General features: G+C 43.6%; 1 protein-coding gene across 1 annotated transcript in view; it reads right to left on the bottom strand.

Annotated features, from left to right (window-relative positions):
- sb:cb81 (mRNA decay activator protein ZFP36L1-like) overlaps window positions 1–2,003 on the bottom strand; it is a 3,765-nt gene extending 1,762 nt beyond the window's left edge. Inside the window, exons 1-2 of the mRNA XM_068318208.1 lie at window positions 1,862–2,003; window positions 1–1,341 (exon numbers count right to left, since the gene is read on the bottom strand). The exon at window positions 1–1,341 is cut by the window's left edge and continues 1,762 nt beyond it. Of these exons, the coding sequence (XP_068174309.1) occupies window positions 151–1,341; window positions 1,862–1,915 (1,245 nt within the window). The 5' untranslated portion in view covers window positions 1,916–2,003 and the 3' untranslated portion in view covers window positions 1–150. The remainder of the gene's footprint in view (window positions 1,342–1,861) is intronic.
- Window positions 2,004–12,500: the final 10,497 nt, after the last annotated feature.

Raw genomic sequence — 12,500 nt, 5'->3', positions numbered from 1 at the left:
TATTCATGAAGAAACTAAATGTGTCAAAGCTGTTGTTTTGTTTCTGGACTGGACAAAAAGAAAACCCAACATCTGATCAGGGTCACACGAAATTTAACACTCAGACCATGTCCCCCCTGTCTAAAGTCAGCCCAGCAGTAAAACTCCGTCCTACTCGTCCGAGATGGACAGCCGACTGAAGATGGGCAGGCGCCGTCCTTCAAAGCTCGGTGATTCCGTGCCACTGGAAGAAGAGCTAAGGGAGCAGGAGGATGTGTAGCCCTCCTCGGAGAGAGAGTCGGCTGAGGAACAGCGCTGAAGGCCAGGGGGAGGATTTAGGGAAGCTGGCAGTGGTTTGGGGAGGTGGTAAGGGGCGTTTTTGGAGGAGAGACACCTGGAACTAACAGAATCAGTCACGGCACTGAAGCGCAGAGCTGTATTACCTTTGTCTCCTGCCAGGTTGCTAACACCGGAGAAAGGGTAGGAGCAGTGCTTCAACTCCCTTGACTCAGGAAAGAGAGGGGAAAGGAGCTCCGGGCTCCCTGTGGAGGGTGGAGTTGGGGACACGGAGGAGGCTCGGGTGAAGAGGAAGGGGGAAGGCTGTGACTCCTCAACTGGTTGGAAAGTCTGTGGAGAGGAGGAGAAGCCTGCGAAGCTGAGGCTGTGGCGCAGCAGAGGAGGCCTCGGCTTCTGCTTCTGAGGAGGAGCACAAGGGTTACCGTTGGCAATCTCGTCTGCGTTGTGGATGAAGTGGCAACGGGCGCCATATGGGCAAAAGCCTATGGTGTGAAAAGTGCGGCATGGCTCCGTCTTGTATTTGGGGTGCCTGCTGAGGCCTCTCAGCTCATCCATACCATGGGCAAACTGGCACTTAGTACCGTACTTGCAGGTCCCGCTTTCCTCAAACGTGCGACAGAGTTCTGTCTTGTACCGGGTGGAGATGTGAGGTGAAGGAGCCAGGGGTCTGGAGGCGGAGGGCAAAGCAGTCGTGACGGGGGTGTTGCCGATGTAGAGACCTGGTGGAGACATCAGCAGCGACGGGGACATGTGAGCCATTTTGTCCTCCTTGCCTACCAGTCCGCCGATGCTCCCCTCGATCATGCTGACTGAGCGGTCCACTCTGAAGGGAATATGGCTGAGTGAGGAGCGTGGGAGCTGGCCCTCTCTGCTCCACTGCTGTGCGGTGGCCATGTTCAGCCCCCAGCAGTCTGAGTCGGTCACCTCGGAGCTGCTGCTGTTGAACTTGGAGTTAGGGAGCGTCACGGGGCAAAGAGAATGACGACGCTGGAAGCCCATCACTCTGAGGCTCTGTTGCTGCGAGGTTGGAGGCGAGCCATCTGTTGCCTCAAGGCTACGAAAATTCTGTCACACAAAGGAGAGAGAAGAATACATGTAAGCCTTCTGCATTCCTGGAGTGCTGGAGCATGACTGGCAGGGCCCAGTCGAGTCTAAAGAAGATTTTAGGCTGCAGCTAAAGGTAGAGGTAGGACTAATAAACGGGAAAATTTAACAATTGTCTATCTTGAAAACCAAAGTTGTCCTATCAACCAAGTTTAGTGAGATGACTGTTACTCAATTCAGTTCAAAACGCATTTTAATCCAGGGTTTAACTGAATTCAAGTGACCATGTGCTTAAAGAAAGTCTATCTATAATAAGTACAATCTGTTTCAATGAGCATTGTATTTTACCAACATGTAAACACTTAAAAAAAAAAAAAAAGTAAAATTAAGCAGCATTTTTTTCCAGCTGCATTAAAAGCACAACTGGGTTAGTTTCAGAGCCATTTATATGAAGAAGCATGAATAATTTCGTAGCTTCATGATATCTTCAACTGTTTTAGAAAATAGTGACAAGTTTCCAGTCAAAAATCATTGCTCTCACCTTGCAGAACTCCTCATCCAGTTCCAGGAAAGGTGTTAGAAAGTCGGAGGGCATGTTTGCTCAACCGTCCTTGCTGGATGTCAGGTCCCACAGTAGACGATGGCCGGGGAGGACTGGTTCTGAGAATGAAGAGTTGAGCCTTTGGAGGCAAAAGAAAGCGATTGTTCCAGGAAATCTTGCAGGGGAGTAAAGGGGAGAGAACTGGCGAGTTAGTGTGGTCCGTGGTGGAGCAGAAAGGGAGCAACGTGACCTCAGGAGGAAAGTTCTTTGACCATCTGTTGGAATCTGCTTAAATACTTGGGGAAACCGACCCATACACACCCACCCCTGCCCCCCAGGGGGAAGGACAGGGATTGTGTGTGTTGTTGAGGAGGGGGGTAGCTGGGGGAGGGGGTATTGCATTATAATAGTGTACTGGGGGGCTGGGTGGGCACAGAAAGAAGCATAGCGAATCTGAATGAAGCTACTTGTCTACCCATTCATTACCAAATTCTCAAAGATGCATTCTTCTTATTTCAGCAGGCTGTCTTGTCACTTTGTTTGGTAGCGGAGCAGTTAAGAAGTTAATGACAAGCACTGCAAATACCAAACACGTCCACTGCCATCAGAAGGTTAAAAGATATAAATATAATGTAGGAACACCAACAGCACAGAGACAAAACACAGCTCTTCTTCTACCACATGTGAGTCTCTGAAACATTTCTCTAATGTTCATGAGACTGACTTTATGTGAGTGAATGTGAACGGAATTGTTTGCTTCAATATTCTGTCCAGATATGTTTTTAAATTTTATTTAATAATAGTTGTTGGGCTGATGTATCGATGGGACATTGACCCTCATTATTAATCAAAAAAGTTCCTTCTGTGGTCAGAAGATGACTGACGCTGGATGGTTGTTGAACCACACTACTGTATTCACATATCAACACATGTGGTCACATGGTGGAAGTCCTTGACATGACATGAGCACAACATACACAGCTTTTGAGTCAGGATGCAGAGATGAAGCATCACTAATTCTGCAAAATGTTCCAATGCGTCCAAACCCTGAAGTATTCAAGACAGAAATAAAGGGAGAGGAGACCTGCTTGTTAAGCGAAACTTATAGAAGGATGATTACAGAAGGACATGATGTTCCTGCTGTAACGAATGCCTCTGTATAAATTTTATTGAACCAAAGTCCCAGCTGATTGTTGGTATTCCCATGACTTGTCCTCTAGAGTTCCTTGGGTTCTTACAAGAAAACATGACAAGCAGACACAACACTATGTGTCCTTGATAAAATTCAAAAATAAAACAATGAAAAGACATTTTTTTGTTGCCTTCTTCGCCCAGGTTCCTCTTGAAAAAGAGATTCTTAATCTCAGTGAGGCTAACTTGGTTAAATAAAGGTTAAAATAAATAAATATACAAACAAACAAACAAACAGCTGTTTGACAATCAGTCATGGGGTCATCTGCCAATATTCGGTCTTTGTTATCTGTTTAAACTTATATTTATTCTGTATTTTCCTTTAACTGGTGGCTTTTTTTTCAATTAAATATGGCTCTATATGTCATTGTAGGGTGTAAATGATTGTATCTATGTCAAACAGGTTGCCTCCCAGTTTTGGCCTGGCGAAGAGATGGCTGCTTTCCACAAAGACTAGTGGATCAGCTAAGAATTTGGGATTCCTTGAGGCTAAAGCCTTCCTTAACAAAGAGAACGACAAGAATCAAAGCTCAACATTCAGCCATCGGAGTTTAACAGCGACATTTGTTCTAGATGATCAGAAGTTTGTGCAGGTCATCCTGTGATAATAAGTCAAAGGTAATAAGTCAACGTCACCAACTTGATTCAAAACATTATGGCACAGACGACTCAAACCGGTGCCGCTGTGAAGCTCATGCAGACTAGAAAATGCCTGCAGGTGTGAAGGGTGTGTGAATGCGCTGACGGATGAGGCGACACACCCAGTTCCAGTTCTTTATCTTCTGAGTCAGACGTACCTCTGAGGCAGAAATTATGTCGTTATTTGCAATAAGGATATTGTTGACTGTTGTAAGATGGAATTCCAATAAAGAATGAGAACTGCTTTGAACGTGACACCAGATGTCATCATTAATGCTGAGTGAGCTACTGTATAATCATGCCTAAGTTGTGTGCAGCTACTCAAACACACGAGAAACTATTGCTTCCTGCTGGACATTTCAAATCCAAAGGTTGTGTTGAAATGTAAATGTAGATGAGTATAGGTACTCAGCAGTAGCAGGACAACGCATCAACAGCTTTTGGCTGCAGAGCAATTCAGGTTAAACAACAGGTTGAAACAGACTGCTGATGGTTCCAACAACTTGGGGTTTGGGTTGTGCTGCAAACCTGGGTTTCACAAACAACTCCCTGCTCTGCTACTTCTGCTTTACACAATTTTGCTTATAAAATACTAAATATCCATGAGAAAGTCTAATCAGAATTGACCACACCTTTCAATGCTTTATACAGTTCAAAGCCAGAGCACTTGTCATTTATTATCATACATGACAAACAAAAACAGCCACTTCTGACTTCTGAGGGGTCAAAATCAAAGGACACACAGAAGGAGCATATTCATGTAATGAAAAATAGACAAGATGTAAATATAACCTAATGATGGGGCCGTGACACGGTGGGCATAGAACCTCACACACTTCCAGATGTTCTTGCATCCGACAGCTGCAACTGTTCCTGGTGGCATGGATCACATACCAGTCAACGGTTTGGACGTGTTCCAATCCCAGTGAAAGGAAATCGTTGTCAGAGCATTTGATTTACGCTTTAAATGTTAAAGCGATTGTTTGTGTCATGTGACTGTTGGAGTAAATCGTCTGCTGCGCTGCAGAGACAACATATGTGTGGTATGTGGAGTAGGATTCTCTGCACATCTCTAGTAGGTTACGCAGGAAACATAAACAATGCGTTGTTTACTGTTTGTAGGGTTCCGCTGGCAGCATGCAAACACTGGCATGATGTGTGTGTCGGTGTGTGTGTGTGTGACAGTTCAAACTGTAAGAAACCTCTTATCACAATGCTTCACTGATGATAGTGTGTGTGTGTGTGTGTGTGTGTGTGTGTGTGTGTGTGTGTGTGTGTGTGTGTGTGTGTGTGTGTGTGTGTGTGTGTGTGTGTGTTCATGGTTAAATAACTGTAGCACACTGTGGTTTCCTCCCTGCAGACGGTTAGTTTGGTAACTTGGTCCTTCTGCCGTCTTTCTTTCTTTATTTCTTGTGTGAAGTCATTGGTTGGTTTAATGTATGTATATTTTGTTTAGTTTGTCTTTCCTACTATATTTGTTTTTGAATTACTTTGTAATTTGTGTTTCCTGAATAAACATGCTTTTAAAAATCAAAAAATCTTTCATTCGTTTTCTTTCCTAACCATTCTGCTGTTGTTGTCTGAATTTGTTTTTACATAACCAATGTAACTGTATGGCCGTGTGTGTGTGTGTGTGTGTGTGTGTGTTTTCCTTTTTACTGTTGTTTTTGTGAAGCTGGATGTTGCTACTGTTTTAACACAACCATTATTCTGTAAATTCTAACCGTTAAACATTTAACCAAACTAACAGAACTTCATTTAAATACAATTTGAAGTTGTATATAATTAAAGGTAAAGAATGATTTGTGTAATTTAATTGTATTTGGATAGAGTCCAGTGAATAAAGCTGCAGGATATAAATCTTCATTGTGATTTACTTCTTTATTTAACACTCCATTGATTGCCTGATGACTTTTGGAAATGTGTAACATGTTCACATACATATTTAATTCCAGCCCCTCACAGATCATAAAACCTGAATTACTGAATCGTCTTTGTAATCTCAGACTCAGATTAACGTGGGGCAGTTATATGACCGGGTCTAGTTCCCCTTCGGCTGCACTGTCAGTTGGGGTTGGTTTGGGTGGAGATGAGGAGTAGGTTCCGTAGGACAACGCCATGGTTTATAGTCCTCAGGCTGATAACAGGGATAAATATAGCGTGTGGCTAATGCCTGCATGAAGCTTTGACAGGAACAGAACGTATTATGATGAAACATAAAACAGCAGCTTAGGAATGATCATAAAACCCACTGACAGCATGTGAAAATCAGATCCAGTTAACATCCAACAGATATGAATGAGAATCTGTTGAAGTACAAGTGTAAGAACAATTCCTTCAATGTAAATAAAACCAGAACTTAAATGAATAATTCCTCGGAAACAACATGTGCTTGGTCCAAAACTTAACTCATAATTAAATATGATCGAAAGCAATTCTTCGTAAAATGCAGGGAAGTTCTGCTTGATTTGTTTCAATGCATAGACAAACACACACACACACACGCACGCACGCACACGCCTGCCTTGGCCTCTTTGTTGTGACCAGCATGACAACAGCTTCATTGTCCAGAAACCCTCCATATGTTCCCGAACACCCGACCAGACGAGGACAGCGCCATGTGAGGATGGTTCTCACATGACAATACAGTAAAGGATTCTCTGGATCCTCTTGTTCCATAACCCATTGCGGGATGATGCTGCAGGTCCTGTTGGTCGGCGTACCCTGGAGGAGTGGGTTTAATAGCCCCCCTCCAGTGTCTCTTTCACACATGCAGGACTGTCTTTGTTACGTTAAGGAACTTGTTCTCGGGTCAATTCAGGATTAACTGAGGCCCCATCCACACGATAACGGATATTTTAAAAACGCAACTCTTTTGTTGCGTTTACGCCTTCCGTCCACACAACAACGCAGATATCCGGAACGAAAACTTTTTAAAAATGCTGGATTTATTTAAAAACGCTGGGTCTGCGTTGTCGTGTGGACGGTGTATCCGTGACTTTTTAAAAACGCTGACGTCTTGCCTGCGACGAAAACCGCTGTGACGTCATATTTATGGGCCCGTGTGTTGTGACAACAAAACACGGAGGATTCTTATTGGATAAAATTTGACTCAATACTGCCACCACAGGGTGACACGGTGGCGTAGTGGTTAGCGCTGCCGCCTCACAACACGGCGAACCCGGGTTCGAGTCCCGCTCTGTGCGGAGTTCGCCTGCTCTCCCCGTGTCTGCGTGGGTTCTCTCCGGGTTCTCCGGCTTCCTCCCACCTCCACAAGCATGCGCTTCAGGTTGATTGACCGGTCCCAAATTGACCGTAGGAGTGAGTGTGTGTGTGAATGATTGTTTGTTTCTATGTGGCTCCGCGGTACACTGGCGTCGTGCCAGGAGTGTCCCCCGCCTCACGCCCTGCGACTGCCGGGATAGGCACCGGCTCCCCCGCGACATGCGTTAGCAGATTAAGCGGTTTAGAAAATGACTGACTGCCACCACATGGTTTGGCATGCTTATAGCCGTCTTCGAAAACGCACTGATGCGTTTACGTGTGGACGCGAATCGTTTTCGATGCGTTTTTAAAAAGTTTCGTTTAAAAAAAAAAAGTCACCGTGTGGATGGGGCCTGAGCTAAAAACAAGTCATCTTTGATATTTATGACACACGGGGAACCAGACGCTCCGTCACATGTCTTCAACTGACCATGGTGTTTTCGTGCCGGATATCTTCATTGTCGTGTGGACGGAAGGCGTAAACGCAACAAAAAAGTTGCGTTTTCAAAAAGTTCCGGCATCGTGTGGACGGGGCCTTATATGTGATGTTTGTCTACACAAAACCCCATTAACACCTGTGCCTCCTCCTCCATTGTCATGGAAGGTGGGCTATTTTGGGTCATTTCCATTTTAGGGTGGATCTGAATGGATCTCAAGAACTCTGTTTGCAAAGCAAAGGCCCATTGTTGCAGCCTGCTGTGTTTGCTTGCTGAATTGGGTTCCTTGGCCCCCTCCTTCTTAAAGGGACAGTAAAGTTAATTTTAAGTGACATATATGTTTTTCATCATTATGAAAAATAGAAGAAAAAATAAATTTTATATGTGTAACATCATCCGTTTGGTCAAAAAAGCTTAAAATCAGCAACAGCAAAACGACGCGACTTTCAAATAAATTCACTGGGGAATTAATAACAACTAGAGTTGTTATTACGTGTTTGCTAACTGGTAACATAATATGGACAATCCCATTGACGGGCTAGCGCGTTAGCATTTTTAGCGTGATACCTTCCCAGAAGGTATTCTAAAAAACAACAGGTCCTTGTGTTTGCATCTTTTTGCTGTCCTGTTGACACAACCGTTCACCGCGCAGGTAATCATGATACTTTTGGTGCTAATTGCGTCTAGAATTGCGTTGTTTCTTATGGCTGCTAAGCTACGTTTGGCCCCAGTAATAATGACGCCCACGTGACCACTGAATCCTGAAGCTGCTGCGGAGCAGATTTTCAGCTTTTTTTGACGAAACGGATGATGCTACACACACAAAATGTATTTTTTTTCTTCTATTTTTCATACTGATGAATAACATACAGTATATGTCACTTAAAATTAACTTTACTGTCCCTTTAACTTCATTGATGACAATGAGGACGACGGCCATCATGCACCTTTTCACCCACAGGTGCATAAAAACATTCTAACTTATGATTAAAGGTGTTGGTATTTGATGATATGATCCATTCAACCAATCAGAAGTTGACCGTAGGTCTTCTTTACTACATACAAGCACTAAGCAGAAGTAGAGGTCATGTTGTTGGGACCCAACCCCCCATCCCCACCCTCCATGAATATGTAAAGCCTATCGTTTCCCAGCCCTTCCAGCCAAAATGGCACCTGATTTCAAACTTGATAAGATGAACCAATAACAACCAGGTCAGTCTTTTATGTGAGGTTTCCTCCTTCATGTGTGCTTCTATCTGCCCCATCTGGAGGAATGTAAGACTCTCTACTGACCCACGGTCTGTTTCCTGGCTCTTTGTCAGGATCCATTGAGGGCTGGTTACAATCCGCCTTCATGTGTCTTGTAGGATAGAAGACTGTCAGATCACAACCCTTTCATGAACCAATGCAGGACCAGATCCTACAAAACAGATCCTACGAGATCCTTCAGACTCTGTTCTGGACAGTCAGTCATGGTCACCGGGTTCTTTTCTCTGATCCTTCCTTAAATCCCCTCAGTTGACCATATGGACTACACACACGCAGGCACACACGTACACACACGCACACACACACACGCACACACACACTCTCTTTCACCACCAGTGAGGAATCCCTGATTTCCCCTCTTCAGTTCACACTTGAGGAGGGAAGCAACAGCCGGCCTTGTTTCCTGGAAAAACACCAAAGAAAGGAAGAGTGAGTGTGTCTGGGGGAGGAAGGAGGGTAGGGGTTGAGGGTGGGGGTGGGGGTGAGGAATGGGTAGAGGGTTAACAGCGTTGACTGGATTATGTTTTGACAAAGGACTGAACCCCTGCTGCTGAAATTTTCCCGCCAGTCCGTTTCCTGTTTCCTAGAATCTTGCACGCACGCGCACACACACACACACACAAACACACACACGCACACACACTGGCCATTTGGTGCCAGCTGCTCACCATGATGCAACAGCCAGTGACCATTCAGCCCTCAGGGCATCTGGTTCATCAAGACTTCCTTTCATCTGATCCATGGGAACAGAATCCCAACGTTATTTTAGCACGTTGCTCGGAAATCGCCTTAAAAACAGGCGGACAGAGAATCGGTGGAATCCTGCTCATCCTGTCAAAACAATAGAAAGATGATTTCACACTAGTTGTTTTTCAGGTTTTAACAGACGTGTCAACATCAATGAAGTTAATTATGAAAGTTGTCTTGTGTGACATTTTTATTTTATTTTACTCCACATTACAGCTGTCCGCTACAAATATTGGAATCGTAAAATCACTAGTAAAACTTTTAAAGCACACAACAACATGTTACTTTACAATATATATATATATATATATATATATATATATATATATATATATATATATATATATATATATATATATATATATATATATATATATATATATATATGAATAAAAACACATAATACCATATTATTAGCCTGTATCAGTGACGTGCAATGAGTTTCATGGCTGGTGACTGTAAAGTCAGTTTCACAAATTTACAAGCCAAACAGAGATATGTGCAATGAAATTAACAGGCTGACATTAAAAACCGGTTAAAAATCATTATCATCTTGTGGCTCTGTTTAAAAAGAGTAGGTTATTTTCTGATCTGATGTTCGAAGCAGATCCTGAAGCTCCAACGTTGGTCTGCTTTTATTAATTAGGTCCTGTTTCAATTGGCAGTCAACACTGGGGTACTTCCTGCTGCGTATACTGTATATACTGGTGAATGTATATATATACAGTATATGTGTATATATATATATACACACACACGCACACACACACACACACACACACAGTATATATATACTGTATACACACATACATAAATATACGTACGTAAGTACATATAGACAGACAGATAGATAGACGGATAACTGAAGTGGTGTTTTGATCTGATTAGTGGGAACTGATTGGTTATGGTTATGTGCGTGGTGAGAGCAATGTTGTTGAAACTAAAGGCCATGGCAACAGGTGTGGACGACATCTGTGCAAGTGGGCAGGATCTCAATACACACACGCATACGCACATGCACACACACACACACGCACACACACACATACACACACACACATGCCTCCAATTCCAAATGTGTGTAAGACAGTCTAGACCTTGTTCACTCCAGAAAGTCCCCATCTTCTGGTACAGAAGATGGGGACTCAGACACACACACACACACACACACACACACACACACACACACACACACACACACACACACACACACACACACACACACACACACACACCCTCGCGCGTACAACAACCCCTGTTAAAATAACATGACAGCAGTTGCTGAGTAGACTGGTCTCATTTAGCGCCAAACAACACTTCTTAGAGTTACTGCCAGACGGTGTGTGTGTGTGTGTGTGTGTGTGTGTGTGTGTGTGTGTGTGTGTGTGTGCGCGCGCTCTCGTGTGTCTGGCTCATGAGCTTTTCGAGGCTATCCCACGTTTGTTTTTGAATGACATCACAGGAGGAGACAAACTGGAGGGATCGGTTTACATCACGGTTTTATAGCAAACTGTCTGTAGCTTCATCATCATCATCATTATCATCATCATCATCATCATCATCATCATCATCATCATCATCATCATCATCATCATCATTATATGATCAATGACATTGAAAGTAACTGAACCAAATAAAATTCCAAAGTTATTGTGTCCCATCATCAAATTATAGACAACTAAATGTTTGTTGCTTATTGTTGTTTATCAGTCAACATTTGAAACCCCCCCCCCCTCCACACACACACACTCACTGGTGTTACACACTGGTATAGCAGATTGAATCACAGCCTATGAATGTAAATACTGTTCAGACACAGACGTGAAAGTCCCCAGCACTGGACCCCCCCAGCATGACAAACGACATCTAACTTGATTTGATAAAAATCTATTTAAAGGCTTAACTCAATAATTATGTTATATTTTATCCCCGAGCTTCTACGGCAGTCTACACTCAACACACACGCCTGCATGTCTTTGCAGCAGTAACCTGACCTGTTACACTCGTGACCTGATTGATCAGACCACTTCTTTTTTAGTCTTATGTTTGATTTGAGATGAAGAACATCGTCAGAACAGAAGAAGCTCCGAGGTTTTTGCTTCAGTACATTCTGGACAACTTTGATGATATTATTGGAATTTTGGCTGTGGACCAGTGAAAGTACAAAATTTTTGTCAACACAATGTTTGTTAAAGATTAAAGAGCTAAAATGTCCTTCAGTACTCAGAGCACCATCAGCTTCATCAGCCTGAGAAATTAATGTTTCATGGACACAGCGCTCCATCCATATCTAACCGAGTCATTTCCATAACAAACATTAATTCCCTGTGGAATTCCTGCCCTCTTTTTGTACAATACAGTCCAACGGAGTCAATGCAGCCCAGCGCTGAACCGCTCCTTTTGTAGTCATATTGTTCCAGCCTTGTTTTCCACACTGGGCCCCCGACGACCCCATTCATCCACAACACGTCCAGTCAGAGCACCATTGTTGGAGGAACGTCCCGATTCGGGAAAGCAGAGACTCCGAGACTCCGAGCTGGGGGAGAGAATTTGTATGCAGCCTTCAGACTGAATGTTCACAAAAAACAGTCAGTAAATTTATTAAACACACAAACAGTTGTGTTTACTTCCATTGTAGGAACTGGAGTAGATTTAGAACCTTTTACTAGCCTTTTTTACACTGAGACACACAAGCACACACACACACACACGCACGCACGCACGCACACACACACATTCTCAGGGTAAACACAAGCAGCAGTGTATTTGTGTGTGTTTTCACAGTTCCACATGTTCCCTGTCAACACGTCTGCAGACCAAACACGAGCTGACATAATTACTATAGGTAGAGAAACAGGGCTGACAAAAGGTGTGTGTGTGTGTGTGTGTGTGTGTGTGTGTGTGTGTGTGTGTGTGTGTGTCTGAGTGTGTGTTTATTGGTGGTCTGGCGTACTTCCAGCAAGATAGCAGACATGAAAACAAACACACAAACTCACTGTCTTGCACACAGCTTCTCTCTTTGCCTTGTGTGAATGTGTTTTCATATGACTGCCATTGGACGTATTTGAGCTGTGTGTGTGTGTGTGTGTGTG

This window comes from Antennarius striatus, chromosome 6 (genome assembly GCF_040054535.1).
Source record: "Antennarius striatus isolate MH-2024 chromosome 6, ASM4005453v1, whole genome shotgun sequence".
Lineage (NCBI taxonomy): Eukaryota > Metazoa > Chordata > Actinopteri > Lophiiformes > Antennariidae > Antennarius > Antennarius striatus.
Note: the sequence above shows the minus strand (reverse complement) of the source record. Positions and strands in the feature narration are given on the sequence as shown.